Source organism: Amphibalanus amphitrite, unplaced genomic scaffold (genome assembly GCF_019059575.1).
Source record: "Amphibalanus amphitrite isolate SeventyFive unplaced genomic scaffold, NRLGWU_Aamphi_draft 000859F_arrow, whole genome shotgun sequence".
NCBI classification, from domain to species: domain Eukaryota; kingdom Metazoa; phylum Arthropoda; class Thecostraca; order Balanomorpha; family Balanidae; genus Amphibalanus; species Amphibalanus amphitrite.
The window spans coordinates 56,795-77,138 of record NW_024882353.1 but is presented as its reverse complement, the minus strand read 5'-3'; the positions used below and the strand labels follow the sequence as shown (position 1 = coordinate 77,138).

Below are 20,344 nucleotides of genomic sequence, written 5' to 3'. Positions count from 1 at the left end.
TGCCAGTATGGCGGCCAATAGAGGAGCACGTAATAGAGAAACAAGTACCCACTGGCGATAGTACTCGGTACAAACGAAACGCTTAATTCTAATCGGGAAACACTACATCCGGCTCACTTCAGTAAACGAGAGTAGTCAACAAGGACGCGCGCACTTCAATGATCGTATGAATGGTTGGAATGTTAGTGCGTGTAGTATGAATGCAGATTTACGAACATCTGGACATAACCAAAAAGTATGTGCCTGCTTTACACTTAAGAACTACTTTTATGTTAGATAACTTATACCTGATAAGTCAGAAATTGCTGCTTAGCTAGCAACAAAATATCACTGGCAAGTGCCAGCAATGCAAATATTCCCAAAATGTACGAGACTTGGTTGCATTTATTTTCTCGGGTTTGCAGCAGTGTACACAAAACGAAGGATACAAAACAAACAGTGGATACAAAAATATACACTCGTCACCACTTTTCTGTCGGTATATTTGTAAAACAATCACAACACATAAATATGATGATAGTTCGAGCCACTCATTGATCTCATCACCGCTTTCGTCGATGTTCTGACGGCCACGACTCACTCCCCACCCTCATACGCGGGATTTATCGTCGCCGTATTTCCTAGTGATGACCGTTTGGAAGGAGTTCGCTCCGTTTGGGCCTTCCGGAGGTCTCTGCGCAGTGCTAGTAGCGCCAGGACGTAGATGAGAGCTCCTAGAACGTACTCTCCAGGGTAGAACAGGTACAGAGTGTCTGAAAAAAGGTTTTGACACTCTCAGCTACGGCAGAAGCACACAATCTACCGGGCAGAAAAGATGCATCAAAAGAATCAGCTTTGTATGTCGTAAAGAAGGTGACTATGCTTCTTGTACTGATACTTATGCTCGGCGTTTTGACGAGCATATATCTTTTTAGGTGAAAATACATTTCTAATCAGCTTTCCGGAAGTTCGACATTTTTAGCTTTAAAAAAGTTTATAGTTTTGATTAACTTTATAGTTTTATAAATCTGATATGGACACTTTATTGCATTTTATGTTCAGTGAGGTACGATCAACGGATGTCCGACAAGTAGCAATGTATCCTAAACGAACAGTTTTCCTGGGAAAATTAAGCACTGGAATAAATTGTTTTTCGCTTTCATGCACACATTAGCCCAAGCCATCCACTGACCTCTGAGAGCCTCGACTTCCGTATGACCAGCGTTCTTGAATGCCTGCTTCACGGGGTTCACCAAAAGCGGCATGTTACCGCCGATGTTGGTCGTAATGAAAAAGTACAGGGCGACGATGGTGGTGCGAACCTCAGCCGGGACCAGTTCCACCAGCACAGCCAATGTGATCGGGATCCACATCTCACCTGCACGGGGAGTTAACGTGTCACTATACGAGAAGGATTTACGAACGTTGTTGTGGACTGTTTTGCGATCGTAAAGGAGATACTAAAGTTATAGCGTGAGGTTTAATTCTTTACTTCTTACATTGCATGAAAAGTTGGTCACTTGTTGAAAAAAGAGGCTTTCCAGGAAGTGTACCACTCTGAATGGCAGAGAGCCGTGCTAGATAATCATATAGTTTTCCGAATATGTCATTGGACTTAGCTAAATATTTTGCACTGCGAGGCATTTTCTCTCTCACCTATGATATAAGTCGGAATGAGGCAGACGTAGGCCCAGGGCGGCTTCAGGAACAGCACGCAGAACACGAACGGCGCCGCCAGCAGCTGCGAGGCCACGATGACCCAGACGCGGCCGTGCGGCCCGACGCGGCTCACCACGCGGTCCGAGACGAACCCGCCGACCAGCACTCCCACCGAGCCAGACACCATCGGTATCCACGACATGTAGGTGCCGATCTGGGCCGGGGTTTGACCAATACTCTCAAAGTACGTCTCGGTGTTGTAAGACCACACATAACCGGCAGCGTTTCGGATAGCTCCGCCTAGAGACAAGAGAAGAATAGAAGGACGGCAGAATAATCTGATAACCTGAGGAAGCTTCTTTACGAGAGAGGCTTGCGGAGAGTCTTTGGAAGCGGTTACTCCTGACCGCGGAGGTTCTCGGAGTGTGAACAGCATTACTATGCTGAGGATGATACCCGGCCCGCCGGAGACGAAGTAGGCCCATCGCCAGCCCTGCCGCAGAGAAGAGACGTGATAAGTTGGAGAATAATGATTGGTAAGGGTAAATGACACGAATATAGCATAAACGGAGGCATGAAATAGAGAACGCTTTTATAATACGGGAAATGAATAAAACTGTTTCCAAGAAAAGGCATCAGCTTGGTAACAAAACAAAATGAAATAAACTCAATGGCAGTCGCCGATAAGAAACCCATGTTCCCTCTATCTTCGCTTCACCCTGTTCCATCTATGATTGAAAATCATTCGAGTCAAAAATATGACATTTACATAACCTACTTTGATATGACGCCAGTCTGCTTTTACCACCGTTAACTAGAGATAACCCTCCGTCTTTCTTCTTTCCCGGATTCATTTATTCATTCATTCATTCATTCATTCATTCTCACCATGCCCATTATATCCGCTTCCGTGATGAAATTTCCAACGGCGTACGACAGCGAGTACCCGAAGTAGATGCCCCAGTTGTAGACACCGAGCGCGGTGCCGCGCAGCTCGGGACTGAAGTAGTCGGCCAGCAGCGAGGTGGCGAACGGCGTGCAGCCGGCCTCGCCGAACCCGACTCCGAACCTCAGCGCGGCCAGCTGCCAGTACTGCTCGGCCAGGCCCGTCAGCACCACGCACGTCGCCCAGATTAGGAGACAGCCGCAGAGTAATAACTGCCGAAGACAATGGGAGAGACCAAGGCCTTATTTGCACTTCCGAATGGGTCTAAGACGACGCCGCCTAGAAAAGTTACGGCAGAAAGTTCGGAAGGTGACCAGTAATATGTCGACCAGCGATATTTGTGAGCGAATTGGCGTCTTCATATGATACCGCACAGATCGGTTCTTCTTATGTGTAGCGCTATCAGACAGCAGACTTATAGATACATGTTGATCAACAAACTCGCTCAATGATCAGATAAATGCCTACCGTATCGTAGGTATACAAAATGCACTGTAGGTCTATATAAAAAACAATCACATAGGGAGCGAGGCATCTGGCCCTGTTACCTTTCTGTTGTAGAGGTCAGCCGCTATTCCCAGCGGTACTCCGGCTATTGTGTAGACCAGCACGAAGATTGGCCCGGCAAGGATATCGTACTGGGTTCCAGTACCGGTGTAGTCCCATTTGCAGCCCGCCGAGCCGCCAGCGTCCACCAAAGAAAGACATCTGTTGTGATGGAATATTTACTGATCAAACCACAGAGTTGGAAAGCCTGCTTAATTTTAAGCCAGAACGACTACAAATAAAAATAAGATATACCTACCTATCCAGAACAAAAGAGCAAAACAAACGGTAGTGAGAGCTTAGAGTCTAGCTTTGATTGACATTGTTTTCATCTAGTTCGAATAATTAAAAGAGTAGGTAGTGGCGAGAGAGGTGTTCTACCACATCATGCGAATAAGCAGGCGCAGTCGAAGCAACAGCACAGGAAATTAATTTATGGACGGTATAAATAATTATCAACCCTACTTTTGTCTTCAGTCCTGGGAAGCAAATGTGAAAATCAGCAAAGGTCCGGTTCCTTTACCGAACCATGCGGTAGAAAGATAAGAAGTATACGGCCTTGTTATCACTTTGTCAAGTGTGGCGGCGGAACGCGTGTGTTATTTTTTAGGTATTGACATAGGATGGCCTACGTCAGCCGTACGTCATTTGGCCATAATTTATGAGCCTCCTATATTTTCTTTTGTTTATTGATCCGTCATAATCTTTAACGAGACGGTTACTAACGGATCAACCCCTGACAACATGACTTGACGGTTTCATCCGGGCACCTCTGTTCAGAAAAAGAGCAATCTTACATCGCTTTTGACCCATGCCCGGATAAGGAAAGTATGATCTTGCGGTAAGAAACTCAATAAATTTCGCCATGGTGGATGGGGAGGGGTATAGGGTGGCAATTTGACTGGCAATACCAATTATCTTTCACACTGAGAGAGATGGAAAGAAGCGGAGGGAATTAGGTAGGTACTGTTGGAAGTGACAAGGGCATTTTTTGCTATAAGGATAAACTTTCCGCAATGCTCATTCATTGCCTACTCAGATCAATGAAAGCCAAACCATCAAACGTCAAGCTACCCAACAACAAGCGGCCAAGATGGAGATGAGCATAAAAGCACTCGCGTTGCATGCATCTTTGCAAGATTAAACCGATCGTCTTTATGACTGTGGTAAAGAAAAATGATTCGTAGAGTCAACAACGTTTAGTAGATTAGTACAAAGCTTGTCCAAAGTCGATTATAGCAAATCGCTCCCATGCAACGCTCAATGGTACGGTAATGCTAAACTAAAAGTAGGCAAACATCACTGAAAGGGCACGTTTGTTCCCGTTTCGTGCCACCAAAGCAAAACCCATGCAAATCCCGCGCATACCACTTCACCACCCAACTCACGTCGTCCGGTCGGTACAGTTAGAGCAGTTCGTCTCCTCCAATGTAGACGATACCGTATCATTCAACAGACACCCCTGGTCACCGAAGTGAATATCCTGCGCCGAAGGTCTCGCCACGACAGCCAGCATGTACCGATCCAGCTGGTTCAGCAGGTAGACCACCAACAGCAGGGCCAAGACGTAGAGACTGTACCCGGAGGACCGCAGCAGAAGAGCGCGAAGGCCGCCCGAGGGGGCCGGTTTGGGGGAGGATGGAGGGACGGCTGACTCAGCGTCCTTTAGGGAGTGGTCAGAGTGGTGGGATGAGCGTCTCTTCATGGTGAAGTCAGTCTGTGGAGTTCGGTGTGTATGTGGCCACTGGATATGCCGCAACGAACGGTTATTGGCAAGCAGCCGCAGCTACAGTAAGCGGTGCCTTCGGCGCTGGCCCAAAATGATCGCGAATTTCTCAGGCTTCGATTTTCATAAAAACTTAGGCGTGTATGGAAGCATTTCAATAGCGCGAATTCATAGCCGTCTTTGTGCTAATCGCTCAGTCGGGTAGGTCAAAATAAGTGAAGTGCCAGCAATAATGGATGTGCAATCTGTTGACACACAGATGCCTGTGCCCCAACGATATCTTGCGTCAAGTGTTCAGCAAACGTTTATTGTCTGAACATTTCTTGCCGTTTTATGAAACGGGCATTTAAACCATGTGATCTTCAGCAAAGAGGCGGTGCGACAAACGTGCGAAGTGCGAACGGAGATTCTTAACCCCTCAAAGTCTTTCCAGGTCCTTCCCTCAGACGCTGGAACACAATTAAACCATTAGTCTGGACTTAGCTCAACCATCTGCTCTTTTCCTCTCCTTTTCGAAGACTAGAAGCACTGTGACCGTTGCACAACACTGAAGACCTCTAGATCACCGCCGAGAGCTCAAATCCTGTCAAGGTGCCGCCAAAATTCGTCGTGTAAGTTCAACCGCTCGCGGCTTAGAAAAGGGCCTGACGAGCACACTCCGGCGAATGATCGGATCTCTTCGGCGCGGGCCGACGACTGATCGGGGCTGATCGCCGATCGCCAATGCTCCAAGATCAGCGGGGCCACGGAGATCGGCCTATCGGGGCGTTTGTATCGCTGCCCCGAGGTGGCGAGCGGGCCCACTCACGGGGGCCAGAAGCGGAGAACACAAGTGCCCACTTGGCAGCTATGTTTTATCGTGTTCAGCATATACCTACCTAACTATTTGCACGTGGGTATGGTCATCGCACTTTGTCCCTTGCGCCATGAATTGAGCATCCATCCTGAAAGAGGGAAAATTCTTCGGGTCTATTTCAATCATTTGTGCGTGGTGACTTCTCTAAGTCATGCTTAATTGCTTAACAAGGTAAATTTCATATGCCAGATGGGCTTTTCTCATAAAGACCAACATACGCGGGGGACTAGTTTGATTACGGTCTGATATTATCGTAGCCCCGTATCTGACCGTGACATTTTGAAGGCGAAGGAAGCTTTACAAGTTTACATACCCACATCTCCCTCGGTGGATCTGCCTTCGGCTTTGCCTGTGCAGCTTTGGGTCATGGTTGAGATAGGAAATGAAAGGATTCGATGCAATTATCCTTCGATGCAAATTTACAAATTACAACGTATGTGTGAAGGTGCCCCTGCGCGTCCAAGCCTTTTTTGGATCAAATCCGATTGCCTTGGCACATGAGCCGTCAGATTTAGACAACTGCGTCCTGAACATCAACAGCTAACATGCTACACCTATAAAAATGTTATACATAACTAGAATAACCCGCGCCCTGCTGGGGGGGGGGGGGGTGTTTGAACGGTTACAGGACAATTTGCCGAACTGCATTTTGCCGAATGCTTATTCGCCGAATGTCAATATGTCGAATGCATTTTGCCGACGTGTCTTTTTGCCGACGTGTCAAAAGGGCGAAGTGCTAAAAGTCGAAATGCAATTTGCCGACATGCCTTTTTGCCGACGTGCAATAAGTCGAAAATGTCAATTTGCCGAAATGTCAATTTGCCGAAAAGTCAATTAGTCGAAATGTCAATTCGCCGAAATGTTAATTTGCCGAAATGCTAATTAGTCGAAATGTAAATTTGCCGAAATGTCAATTTGCCGAAATGTCAATTTGCCGAAAAGTCAATTAGTCGAAATGTCAATTCGCCGAAATGCTTATTTACCGAAATGCTAATTACTTGAAATGTAAATATGCCGAAGTGTCAATTAGTCGAAATGTCAATTTACCGAAAAGTCAATTAGTCGAAATGTCAATTTGCCGAAATGCCAATTAGCCGAAATTAACCTAACCTAACCTAACCTAACCTGACCCGTAAGTATTAACTTTAGGACCGACTCGCTTTTCAAAGGTAAAGAAACCCACTTACATGTCAGCAAAGTACAAGAAAAACATAACCAAACCTTACCTAACCTGACCTACTGATTTTTGCCTACCAGTGGATAGGGAAGAAGATACTCACATGAATAGATTGCAGTTAATGATAAGTCAATTATTTTTAGGTTAAGTGGTTGTGCATAATACACAACAATTTAACCCTCACCGGACCTATTGGTTTTCTACATACGCGCCGGCCGATGTGGTAGTAGCTGAAATTCGATTTGCTGAATGTCATTTTGCCGAATGCATTTCGCCGAATATCATTTTGTCGATGTGCTTTTTGCCGACATGCCAAAAAGTCGAAATGCCATTTGCCGACATGCCTTTTTGCCGAAATGCCAATTTGCCGAAATGCTTATTAGTCGTTTCGCCCCTGGTGGAGCTGGCGCGTCGCGGAAAAAAACGAGCGTGTGCGCCGTTACAAGACGCAGAGATTGATACCCGATTTTAAGGTCCTACGTCAACCGGTGACCTCTGAGGTCAGGTCAAGTGCCCCAAGGTACGGTTCAGTTTTTGGCGAATAACTTCGCCACAAAGGGCCGCAGGGCCGCGATTTTGGCAGCATCGTGTTTGCCTTGCTTAGGCGCGTCAAATGATATAATTTTTGTTTGGGTCAGGTCAACTTAGGGTGTTGACCTCAGGTCACGGTCAGGTCAGCACCCCCAGGTTTGTTTGTTTGTTTGTTTATTGGGGCTTTCGGGCGCGTCGACTGCAAAGGTCATTTTGCGCCCATAACGTCGCGCTAGTAAAACAAGTGTTTCAAAAGAAGAAACTTTCTAGATATCAAGACTAGAAAGTAAAAGACTTTATAAAAAAGACAGGGTAAAATAAAACAACGCAAGAGCGTCGTAATAGACAACTGACTAGACAAGGAGACTAGAGAGGATTTGGGTCAGGTCGAGTAAATCGCTTGGAATTTGACTGCACGGATAAAGGAAAAGATGTTGCCAGATAAAACCCAGGGTGACTCGTCACCCAGCAGGTGGCGGACAGTGGTGCCCGGAGCGATGCGGCCGAGGTAGCGCGTCCGGTCTGGTTCTAAAAGTGGACAAGATAAGAGCACGTGAGCGACGGTAAGAGGCGCGGAACAACCGTTGCAAATGGCCTGCTCGTCTCCGCGGAGGAGGTGGCCATGCGTGGCATATGTATGGCCGATTCGGAGCCTGCACAAGATCACCTCGTTGGACCGGTTGTCTTGCAAGCAAGACCTCCATGGCTCCAAAGTCGGCTTCACCTCACGGAGCTTTCCGCCTCCACGTAGGCTCCACTCTGCCTGCCACTCAGAGAGAATGAAAGATCGCACAGCCGAATAAAGGTCACGCGCCGGCAATGGCAGACGTCCATGAAGTTGGTGGAAAGAGGTCATGTCGCATATCATTCGATTCGGTAGGTCTTCCTGAGTCCAGTGGTGGCTTTCCCGACTCGCTAGCTCAATTTGATCGGGAGTTATTGACGAAAAACTAATATGACCTTGATGACGTCATAAATGACATCACGCAAGGTTAACATTGCAAAAGTTACGCATCTAACCTTGCAAGGAGTGCGTCAAATCACGATTCTGTGTGCTTGAGATAGTTAGAGGTCGTTCCCGGCGCCAGAATAGCAGTTTTTATTTTTCTTCTTGACTTATAATGGTGAGGTCACGAAAATGACCTGACCTCAAATAACCTTTAGGAAAATCTGAGATATACGAGCTGTGAGACTCGTAATGGATATCAGGTCCTGCAAGTTTCATTTCCCTGTGAAAGCTCCTCTGGCCGTGAGGGCGTTGCGAAGTTGCGACATCTGAAGACCATGCAGAGGTTCACTTATGACGTCATAGGTCGGTGAACTGACCTGACCCGAAAATGCGGTTGATTTTAAAAGATCCGGCTTGAATCAAAGGTCAGCTATGCTAAGTTTCAGCTCTCTATCGCCAGCGTGTTCGGAGCTATTGCGATAAAACCCTATGGGGGTGCGGCACCCGCACCCCCTCCCCCTAGGCCGGCGAGGGTTAACCTAAAAATATTTGACTAACCTTTGCCGGTAATCTCTCCTAAGGCATTGTCTTCGGCACTGCACTGCTTCGCCACGAGCAATTTGATGTTTATTTCCAAATGGTATTGGTGCTTTTAAACTTGCTTGTGCCATGAATAATTATTAGTTATGAAATCAGGTCAAAGGATATCATGTGGTTTGCTTCTCACTTGGGGATTGCACCAAAAGTAAATTGGTGATCGGTCCTAAGTAAATAAACACCACCTAACCTAACCTAACCTAGGTTTGCAGATTGACATTTCGGCAAAGTTATATTTCAACTAATTGACATTTCGGCAATTCGGCAGATTGACATTTCGGCAGATTGACATTTCGGCAAATTTACATTTCGGCAAATTGACATTTCGGCAAATTGACATTTCGGCAAATTGACATTTCGGCAAAATTTACATTTCGGTAAATTTATATTTCGACTAATTGACGTTTCGACTAATCGACATTTCGGCAAATCGCATTTCGGCAAATTTACATTTCGACTAATAAGCATTTCGGCAAATTGGCATTTCGGCAAAAAGGCATGTCGGCAAATGGCATTTCGACTTTTAGCATTTCGACTTTTTGACACGTCGGCAAAAAGCACATCGGCAAAATGACATTCGGCGAAATGCATTCGGCAAAATGGCATTCGGTAAATCGCCTTTCGGCAATTTGTCCGGACACCGTTTGAACACCCCCCCCCCCCCTAGTGGTTTTTCGCGAATATCTCAAAAACGGCGGCGCGAAGCGCCGCCGTTTTTGGTACACCTTATCATACATCAATTCTACACATGTTGTGAAAATTTCAGACCAAGGTCATTCAAGGTCGGGTCACCAGGTCACTTGAAGTGACCTCACCTCATAAAAACTTTCAATGTCTGTCATAGCTACACCGAGTGACCGATCGCTTTGAAACTTTCAGCGATTGCTAAGAGCAATAGCATGTACAAAATGTATATCACAGAATTTTGATATCGATGACCTAAGGTCAGGTCAATTTTGCGACCTCCCCATTATAAGTCAATGGGAGAAAATTGAAATGCGCCTCTATTGGATGAAAGACATTATAAACACTCCCAAACACCGAATTACAAGTGGTTTAGACACACTGGACATGAAAATGGTGTCCGTGACCCTTGTTTATGCCCTGAGGTCATCTTAGGTTACGAATGGTATCTAACAGTTTTTTCGCAAATAACTTTTGATAGAGGCATGCTAGAGCGATGAAAACGCCTTAGATGTATTCAGCTCGACGATACGGATCGACTGATATGCAACATGACCCTTTCCGGTCAGGTCATGACCTTGACCTGAGGTCAAATTTTCAAGTTGACCTTTCAAGGTCAAGTTATAGTTCATTCGATGCGTCTTGACGAGAGGAACACGATGCCGGTTAAAGTAAGCTCGTGGGTCAAAAGCTATTGCAGAAAAACTGTTTTCGAAAAAAAAAATCGGCTATTTTTGCAGTTTTTGCCCCCTGCAGGGAAAACCGTTGACGTTAGGTCAAATCTGAGGGAATTGTTCAGAAAGGGCATTAATAGGGCTATCGAATGCGCTTTTCCGCGGCGCTGTAGCTCTATTGGTTCCCGAGTTATGCGCTGGCTTCTTGGAAATTTTCGACATTCGACCTGGAAATCGGCGAAATTTAGTCTTCAATGACCTCTGGTGACCTGACCTTTGACCTGACCAAAAAATTGACCGAAGTGATTTCGTCATTATATTTGACGCTTTTTCGAACGCCGCCTTCCGCGTATCGCTACGTGGCCCAGGAGCCGAGTTACAAGGGGGGTGTTCAAACAACCCCCCCCCCCCCAGCAGGGCGTGGAAATCCAGGACCCCCAGCCGGGCGCGGGATAAATACCCAATGGGAGACAATCATGAACGCATCATGAATGTGTGAATAAAGACAAAAAAAACGTAACTTTTTTACATTAGGTACGTCTACGAAAAACCCAGGGTCAAGAAGGTAAATTTGAACCAAAAGTCACTATGAGTTTGCGTTTTTCATGACGAGCACTAGAAACAAGATCGTTCCCAATACTAAAGCTGCAATCCCATTCACGCGTCAGTTGAACTATCTCCTCGAGATCACGTGAAGTGGTTACCAGTCCACGCGTGATTGACATAATAACACATTTATCGACATCAACCACTTGTGTGCAGGCCGCCATCCCTCCCGCACTCTTGTCTGAGCGCTTACCGACACAAGGCGTCCGTTCATACATCCTCACTGATATCAATCTCGGTGGGTGGACCTCAGCTGGCAATGATCCCACGGAGAGACGACAGGACAATCTGTCACCAGTGGTGGACGGTGGGACGCACGGCTCGGACCGTGCGACCGGCCACTCCGGCGACCTCAGTGACCTAGGGAGGTCTACACTTCTACAGTGACTTGGTGACCTTCGAGACCTTGGTGACCCCTGAGGTCCAAGGAGGAAGAAGACCTGCAGCCTGGTTGAGTCGAAGTGCCTTGAAGACCTGGAGAACACGTTGATCTGAAGAGCTCGGTGGCCTAAGGATCCAGGGTGACCTCAAGATTGAAGATACATCGTTGTCGTGAAGTCCCGTCGAGCTTGGTTGCCCAGGATAGCCTCAGGATACCTGAGGAGCTAAGCATCTTTTCTTCTGGCAAACGTAGCTTGATATCCCAGGTGATTGAGACACCTTGACGGCCCAGAAGAGCGCTTTGAACAAAGACGTCGGGTGAGCTCGATGTCTTTGATGGACGAGGACTGTGGCTCCCGAAAGGAAAGACCAGCGGGAAAGAAGATACAGGAGCGTAGCGTTGGTGGCCATCTATGAAAGCGAGGGTCTGTACGAGATCTTTTCAAAATATTCTCCTCGGAAGTGGTTACAAGAGAAGCGTACCCGGAGGATCCATTCAAAGATATATCCTAGCGGAAGCGCCAGAAGGATCGCTGGAATAAATAATTTAACTTCGCATTTGGAAATTTCACCTTTCCATTTGAAAGGGAAAGCAAACCTCGAACACAAACCTTCGTTGTGTGGGCCTCAACTCAGCCATCTCTCATCAGCTCGACTTGGTTCACATACTCCACCACCATCATGACGCAGAGACGAGCGTCGCGTCTGTCCGAGCACTTCCCGACAGGATGCGAACTAGCCGTCCCGACATCCCTCCCCAAGCCGGCACCTTCCGGTGGCATCCGGGCCCTTCTCCTTCGATCCTCCGGCTACAGTCTCTACGTCTTAGCACTGTTGGCGTTCACAAACTTGCTGAACCAGCTGGATCGGTACATGCTGGCCGTTGTGGCGAGGTCTTCGGCTCAGGAGATCCACTTCGGAGACCAGGGGTGTCTTCTGAATGATACGGTACCGTCTACCTTGGAGGAGACAGACTGCTCAAACTGTACCGACAGAACGACGTAAGTTGGATGGTGGAAGGCGGGTTGTTGGATGTTGTTTCCTGTGCGGAAACTTCGAGGTACCTCGCAGGAAAAGCTATACCGTAACTTGACGCCTATGAGAATTTGGAATTGTGGTATCGTTACAATTGAGATGACACCTTCGGGTAGTCTTCTAACATTCTATTTAAACCACAGCATAACGGGGTTCTGCGACACCTGAGCGAGCGTCATTTCAGCGAAAGACATTTGAGCGAAGCCTTTTCAGCGATTATCAATTTAAGCGATTGACTTTTTCAGCGATTGTCAAGTCGGCGAATTCAATCACAGCGATTATCAACTTAAGCGAGGACCAGAATCAGCGAAACCAGATTGAGCGAATATATGTAGGTCAATGGGGGACCAATTGAGCGAACACAGTTACAGCGAAACCGTACGCGACGGAAGTCCATCATTTGCTACTTTTTGGGAATTCTTGCCCTTGGAATACCCGCTTAGTATGTGTCATGCTTCAAGCTGCGCGCGGCAAATTAAACATTTTCTTTTAAGCTTAGAAACCACAAAAATATCTGGCCTCATTTTGCAACTTTGATCTGGAAATGTGGAACGTGAGAGATAGGACGATGGAAGGAATGCCAAGGACCAATAATAAACTCGAGGGATGGCACAGGGGGATCCAGTCTATGTTTCAGGGACCTCAACCAAATATCTGGAAATTCGTACGGTGCTTGGAGCAAGAACAAATTTTACAACATGGGGAACTAATCTAAGTTCAAGCGGAGGAATTCTGCGAAAAACAGCACAAGCAATATGAATCTCTGAACAAACGTTTGGTCATCATTATTGGCAAACAGCAGGGGGAGGGGGTGAAATCGAACCGCTGTATTTTTTTTTTTTAGAAATGTGGCATTAAATTTGGAGCTTAATGTCGGAACTTTGAACGTGACATCCGCCATCCAGTTCCGGATAACCATGAAAAGTTCCAGAAACATTCGTTGTACGAACGCTCGCAAAAGAAAAAAGAAAAATACACCGTTACGGGACGATGAAGTGTTTCGCTGAAATGACATTCGCTCAAACTGTAGTCGACGAAAAAGATGTCGCTGAAACATAGCTTTCGCTTAAATTGATAATCGCTATATTTGATAATCGCTCAATTTGATATTCGCTAAGTTGCCAGTCGCTGAAAATGGTTCGCTCAAATGACGTTCGCTCAAATGACACTCGCTAAAGTCGCTCGCACCGGCATAACGGAGATGTGTGCCGTCCTGGATCAGTTGATTTCCTACATACACTTCGTCCATTGCAGATGTATCTCATTGGTGGATGCTGGCAACTCAGCAGGCTGCAAATGGGACTACACCGGCACCGGAACCGAATACGACCTGCTGGCTGGACCCATCTTCGTGTTGGTGTTTACCATAGCGGGAGTGCCACTGGGAATAGCTGCTGATCTGTACAACCGAAAGGTAATGTGACACCGGTAGGCATTGTAGAAGGGAGCAATGTAACGCCGATCTGACAGGCCAGAAGAGAAGTAGGTACCTAACGTATTACGTAAGCCGAACTGCGTAAGACACAAGCAGCCCATGGAAAGGGTGGGGTCTGGTCCAACAAAGAAGTTGGCTAGCCCTAAAATCGGGGAAAGGTATGGTCATGTCCACAGATTGGCCTTGAAAGAGGTAATTTTAACCTAACCATTCACCTCTACTCTTCGAAGTTGAGGAGCTGTAGATGCCACTTCGTTCCACGCCTGGCGCGGATATTGTAGTACCACGACTGGGAATGCGGTAAAAGGATGAGGTCGGCGTATGTAAGGTTCAGGATGTCCGCCGCCTTTCGAACCAAACGGGACTTCCGAAAGGCCGTGCCTCGGAGAGCACCGATTCGACATAGCAATCCTTTCTCTCTCCCAACAGTTGCTACTCTGCGGCTGTCTGTTCGTCTGGTCCACCTGTGTGGTCCTGACGGGCCTGGCTGAGCAGTACTGGCAGCTGGCCGCGCTGAGGTTCGGAGTCGGGTTCGGCGAGGCCGGCTGCACGCCGTTCGCCACCTCGCTGCTGGCCGACTACTTCAGTCCCGAGCTGCGAGGCACAGCGCTCGGCGTCTACAACTGGGGCATCTACTTCGGGTACTCGCTGTCGTACGCCGTTGGCGACTTCATCACAGAGGCAGATATTATGGGAATGGTGAGCAGTCGAGGGAAAAGAGGAGAGGTGACGCCTGACGGAACGCCCTAACGAAAGCACACAATAAGAGCCAGGCTATGAAATGGGTTCCTGAATACAGATTGCCGTTCTCCAAACTTCGCTACCTATAATGTAACGCACAACCACCGTTCAACCTTCGGACTATGACGTCCTCTTTGATATTCTCTTGGTCACCTTCGGGTGTCATTCTCCATAAGTGTCAGTGAACTATCGAAAGTCCATTCTGCTAAGTAAATGGCCTCTCTGTATTTGAGATCTTTATGCTCCTGACCACTTGCGCCTGCTCTTCTTCCAGGGTTGGCGATGGGCGTACTTCCTCTCTGGCAGTCCTGGGATCTTGCTCAGCTTCCTCATGCTTTTCACACTTCGCGAACCACCTCTAACCGATCTACCTCCGCCCTCAGACTCCTCAACATCCCAGGACTCCCTCTTTGGGAGACTTCCTCATCTTCTTCGCATGTTCTTCCGTCCATCCATCCTCCTCCTTTCCCTGGCCGGAGCGATACGAAACGCAGCCGGCTACGTCTGGTCCTACAGTGCCGAGACATACTTCGAGAGCACCGGACAAACCCCGGCCCAGATCGGCACCTACATGTCGTGGATACCGATGGTGTCCGGTTCGGTGGGAGTGCTGGTCGGCGGGTTCGTCTCAGACCGCGTGGTGAGCCGCGTTGGGCCGCACGGTCGCGTCTGGGTCATCGTGGCCTCGCAGCTGCTGGCGGCGCCGTTCGTGTTCTGCGTGCTGTTCCTGGAGCCACCATGGGCTTACATCTGCCTCATACCTACCTACATCATCGGTGAGTCGAGTTGTGTAGGCCCTACGTCAGTCTCATACAGACATACATCATCGGTGAGAGACCAAATACCGCGGAGTGCAGATACCTAGTACCTACTTCATTTGGCAGCTTGCAGTGAGCATCACTTCGAGGATGGCGACTGTTTGAATAAGTCACAAGACAATCGATGCGATGAACAGTTGCAGCGACAGGGAATCAAAGTCCCCCCCCCCTAAAAAAGTCTAAAAGGCTCGAAAGTATCCGTTGTTAGTACCAACGATATCCATCGTCTGTCAACTTTGTATTGATACACGTCATCCCGACCATGCCCTCCATGTGTCTCAGGTGAGGTATGGGTCCCCATCACGCTCGTCGTTCTGGTGGAGCTGGTCCCGGCCGAGGTCCGCACCTCTGCTGTCGCCCTGTACTTCTTCATTACGACTAACATCGGCGGTAACATGCCGCTACTGCTGAACCCGGTGAAGCAGGCATTCAAGAACGCCGGATACACGGAGGTCGAGGCTCTCAGAAGTGAGTGGCGCGATTACCTGGCTGGTAACGATACTAAGCACTGAGTCTCATGTCAGCTGTTTTGGAGGCTTTGTCCGTCACTTCATGCAGATACTAAAGAACCAAATAAGTGGTGCGAAACATCTTTTAGCCAGGAGCCTTCAAATACCATTGGATGAAGTGTGACTCATAAGTTTGTAACCCAAGCACGGTTAATATTGATTTGTCCTGTGAGAATTGCCACATGTGAAGTGTAGCATATTCGATTCCATAAACGTTACGATCCAGTTCTTTCTAAAGCGTGTCTACAATTCCAACTTCCAACAAAGTTGTAGTTGGAATTACGCCAACTTCTTAACATTTTCGTATTCTTAGTGAGGTGAGTGTGCTGGTATCTGGTAGACCTGTACAATACGTTTGTTTCTCCCTCAGATACTCTGTACCTGTTTTTCCCCGGAGAGTACATCCTGGGAGCTATCGTCTACGTCCTGGCGCTACTAGCACTACGGAGAGACCTTCGGAAGGCTCAAACGGAGCAAACTCCCTCCAAACGGTCATCGCTGGACGGCAAGGGAGAGACAAACCTCGCGTTTGACAGCGCGGAGTGAGTCGTGCTTTCAAACAGCGACTTCCGGGAGGGAGCGAGTATCGTGAATTGTGATGTGACAATACAAGTTTCCAATCTGTAAATTTCATGTCACACCTTGACCTGAATGCCACCATAACTTGACCTCTTCCCGAATAGGCAACCATATTGCACCAGGAACCGTAACATCTTTCTGAAAACACCATCGCTCCAGTTCCGTTTTTTTTTTATTGCCTGCTCAAGCAATAACATCACATTGCATTCAATAGGTATATCACAGCCAGTGAACATGCTTAACTGGACCTTGAAGATCACACAATGCACCGCGTCAAAAAGGGAAAATACCTTCAATGGTATTTTCCCTTTAAAACAAACAACATCCCTTTAAAGCTAACAACAATGCCGGCCGACCCTCGTCCCCTGCCCCGGCGGCCCGCTCGGCGCGGCCGTCGCGCAGGCTGGCGCGCTCGGCGCGCGAGGGGACATGGGAGCAGCGAACAGCTGACTGCTCCCGGCACTGGGACCCCTCACGGGTCTCGTCGTGTAGAGTGCCAAACACCTGACATCAACCATCGACGGGACGACCAAATTGCTCCTGCCTGTGCATACGACCTGGCATTTCTGATGGAGGTGCGTGACCGGCTTAACAACAACACGGCTCGGGAAGTCGCCGAGACTATCCGGCGCAGTCTTCCCGCCCATGTCATCCGCCGTCATAATCGGCCACGCCCCCTCAGCCTAGTGGACGGAGCACATGGCCGGCCTGCTCGACAGACTCAGCGCCAGTCTAGCCGGCCGACCGACCCGCCCAAATTACTCATCGGCTCCCTGAATATTCAAAGCCTGAAGCCCAAAATTCAGGAGCTGACGTTTGAGCTCAATCGACACAACTACGACGCCATGCTTCTGGCTGAGACCTGGCTGCGCTCGACCACCCCGAACCGCCTCCTGGTCATTCCAGGATACACGCTTTGTCGTGTGGACCGCCCAGATGGTAGCGGTTACGGCGGTGTCGCAATTATCACCAAGGCTAAAATCACGTCAACCGCACTCAAGATTCCGGGCCGTGGGAGCTCTGCCAGCAGCCTGGAGTCACTGTGGGCGCTGCTAAAGCTTGAACAGGGCCGGCAGCTGATTATCTGCTCCCTGTATCGGCCACCCCGACACAGTGAGGCTGCTCTGCTTGCCGACTTCACGGACCTCGAGGCCCAACTGCAACGAGTTATAATCGATTACCCCAGTGTTCCGCTTGTCATCTGCGGCGACCTCAACTGTGATTTATTGAAAGAGCCCAATTTCCGCGCGCGTCAACACCTAAGCAGCTTCCTATCAAATTACTCATTAGATCAATTAGTGACAACTGCAACATTTTCCTCCGGCTCGCTCCTGGATGTGTGTATTGTTAACAACCGTGATCTCGTTTGCGACACCCGTGTTAAATATTGTCACTTCAGTCCTCACAAATTTATCGATGTCGTTGTGAATGTGCCGAAACTGCGTCAAAAGCCCACTGTTATCTCGTCTCGCTCCTTTAAGCGTTTAGATCACCCTGCACTGCATCATGACTTACTCGATGTTGACTGGGATTATGTATTCTCCGCCGAAACCGTCAGTGATAAGTGGGATGCTTTCTTGTCTTCCTTCGTACCTGTTTTCGATGCCCATGCCCCAATTAAGCGTGTGTCTATCCGTAACCCGATTGCTCCTCCCGTCTCCGTCGCCACTCGAGATCTCATGTCCCAACGTCGCGCTGCGCTCCGCCATTTAGGCCGCAACTCGAGCGAGTACAAAAACCTTAACCGCTCTGTCCGGGCGGCTTTGCGTCGCGACCGGCGGGTGGAACTACAGAGGGAAATCGGGGAACGGGGCCCCAACAAAGTTTGGCAATGTATCAGGTCGGTGGTTGCCGGTAAGAAGGATGGTTCTGATGTTCAGCCTGACCTATCTGCCAATGACTTAAATTCTTTCTTTGTATCCGTCGGTCCTCGTGTCGCTGCCGAGATCCGAGCCCAAAACGCACCTACCGATTTGAATGTACGTCTTACCCGTGTTGGCGCATGCAGTTTTCAACTTCGAGAAATCACACTTGCCGAGCTTGAGCGGACGATTTTCAGCATGCGTAGCTCGGGTGCTTGCGGTACCGACAGTGTCTGCGTTCGCATGCTGAAAGCCGGATTCCGAGCTATTGGTGGTGTCATCCTGCATATTATCAATACCTGCTTAATTCAATCCGATATCCCCGATTCATGGAAACATTCCATAGTTCACCCTCTGTTCAAATCCGGCAATCCTTCAGACCCCGCAAACTTCCGGCCCATTTCCCTGGTTCCTGTAATTATGAAAGTGGTTGAGCGCATTGTCCATCAGCAGCTCTACATCTATCTCTCTCATAATCACCTTCTGGCATCCTCACAGCACGGCTTCCGCCCCCGGCACTCTACTGAAACCGCGTTGTTGTCCGTCACTGAACGCATCCTGGCCGCCACCGACAAGGGGCAGATCTCAATGCTATGCCTTCTCGATCTTAGTAAATGTTTTGACGTGATAGACCACGAGCTTCTGATGCAAAAACTTATGCTGCACGGTATCGAAATTTCCTGGTTCGCCGCCTATCTTCATGGACACACCCAGAGCGTGTCGTTGAAAAATGGGTCCGGAAGTAGAGTGCTGTCTCGGCCTCTTCCTAATACCATGGGTGTCTTCCAGGGCTCTGCGTTAGGGCCGTTACTTTTCACCATCTTCTCTAACAACTTATCGCTGTACGCGGGTGATGCAGTAGTCTTTCAATATGCCGATGACACCCAAGTATTGGTTAGCGGTCCTGCCAGGAACCTTGGAGTTCTCATCTCGCGCATGGAGGTTTCGCTCGCGTCACTCAACGAATGGTTCTGCGCTAACGCCCTGAAGGTCAACGCCAGTAAAACACAGCTCATTGTCTTCGGCAGTCGTCAAAATTTACGCAAATTGCCAGATTTCAGGGTATCGTTCCGTGACGCAGCGTTGCAGCCGTGCGCGCAGGTGGGGAACCTGGGTGTCACTTTTGACAGTACTCTATCCTGGGACGCTCACGTCTCCGAACTCAGCCGCCGGTGTACGGGACTGTTGATCGGTCTCTCCCATGCGCGCCACAGTCTCCCGGATGGCATCATTAGAACGCTCGTGACAGCACTCGTGATCTCACGCATTCAGTACTGCCTCTCAGTTTATGGCAATGGGTCCCAAAAAAATTTCGATCGTCTCCAAAAAATTCTGAACTTCGCTGCTAGAGTGATTTTCGGTCGCCGTAAATTTGCCCATGTCTCTGACCTGCGAAAAAAGCTCGGGTGGTTGTCCCCGCGTCATATGGCTGATTACCAAACCCTTGTTATCGCCCACAAAGCCATTCAGCGCGGCGAACCCGAGGAATTGGCAACCATGTTCGTCACAAACAGCGCTGTCCGGGAGAGACACTCCAGGCAAGACCACCTCTTTCACCTTCCGCGACCACGGCTGGAAACGGGTAGGCGGCGGTTCGGCTATCGAGCCGCTGCTCTACTCAACAGTCTCCCAACTCAGCTGTCGCAGCTGTCTCCCGCCCCCTTTGCCCGATCTGTTAAAGCCGCGATAGTGGACGGGGCATCAACTGATCGTCGCTGACCAACAGTGAGTTGTACCTGTGGTACTACGAAAGTGTCTCTGTCCGTGCTTTGACGTGAGTGAATGTGTGAATGCTGTGAATTAGATTAGTAACCGCGGATACGGATTCTGAGCAGTAATCGCCACGCACTTTCAGAATGTGGATCGCTCATGATTGTTCAATACAATACAATGGATGCATCGAATTATATCCCATCGCTGGATGGGCAAAGCAAGATGACAATGAAGTAGAATTATTGCAACATTAATTGCCAAAATCACTTGCTCATCAGCATTCAAAGGTTAGTTATTTGCACTATCAGTCATTTCAATGTGAACCAAGACACACTCATACA

At 48.5% G+C, this 20,344-nt stretch overlaps 2 protein-coding genes across 2 annotated transcripts; one reads left to right on the top strand and one right to left on the bottom strand.

Annotated features, from left to right (window-relative positions):
* Positions 1-465: 465 nt before the first annotated feature.
* On the bottom strand, positions 466-5,576 carry LOC122367254 (MFS-type efflux pump MSMEG_3705-like). Its single transcript, XM_043340197.1, has 6 exons — positions 4,519-5,576; positions 3,133-3,292; positions 2,527-2,796; positions 1,636-2,131; positions 1,172-1,357; positions 466-752 (listed from the first exon to the last, which is right to left on the bottom strand). Exons 1-6 carry the CDS (start codon positions 4,833-4,835, stop codon positions 577-579), a joined length of 1,605 nt encoding a protein of 534 aa, XP_043196132.1. The 5' UTR covers positions 4,836-5,576; the 3' UTR covers positions 466-576.
* Positions 5,577-11,231: 5,655 nt separating this feature from the next.
* LOC122367252 (MFS-type efflux pump MSMEG_3705-like) lies at positions 11,232-16,477 on the top strand. Its single transcript, XM_043340196.1, has 6 exons — positions 11,232-12,312; positions 13,601-13,760; positions 14,211-14,480; positions 14,797-15,298; positions 15,623-15,808; positions 16,220-16,477. Exons 1-6 carry the CDS (start codon positions 11,993-11,995, stop codon positions 16,393-16,395), a joined length of 1,614 nt encoding a protein of 537 aa, XP_043196131.1. The 5' UTR covers positions 11,232-11,992; the 3' UTR covers positions 16,396-16,477.
* The last annotated feature ends 3,867 nt before the right edge of the window (positions 16,478-20,344 follow it).

Excerpts from the sequence above, each read along its gene's own strand:
- LOC122367254 (XM_043340197.1), bottom strand. The coding sequence starts at position 4,835 with ATGAAGAGACGCTCATCCCACCACTCTGACCACTCCCTAAAGGACGCT. Across the intron at positions 3,293-4,518 it reads AACTGTACCGACCGGACGAC|ATGTCTTTCTTTGGTGGACG; the intron begins GTGAGTTGGGTG and ends CCATCACAACAG. Across the intron at positions 1,358-1,635 it reads CATTCCGACTTATATCATAG|GTGAGATGTGGATCCCGATC; the intron begins GTGAGAGAGAAA and ends CTCCCCGTGCAG.
- LOC122367252 (XM_043340196.1), top strand. The coding sequence starts at position 11,993 with ATGACGCAGAGACGAGCGTCGCGTCTGTCCGAGCACTTCCCGACAGGA. Across the intron at positions 12,313-13,600 it reads AACTGTACCGACAGAACGAC|ATGTATCTCATTGGTGGATG; the intron begins GTAAGTTGGATG and ends CGTCCATTGCAG. Across the intron at positions 15,809-16,219 it reads GGAGGTCGAGGCTCTCAGAA|ATACTCTGTACCTGTTTTTC; the intron begins GTGAGTGGCGCG and ends TTTCTCCCTCAG.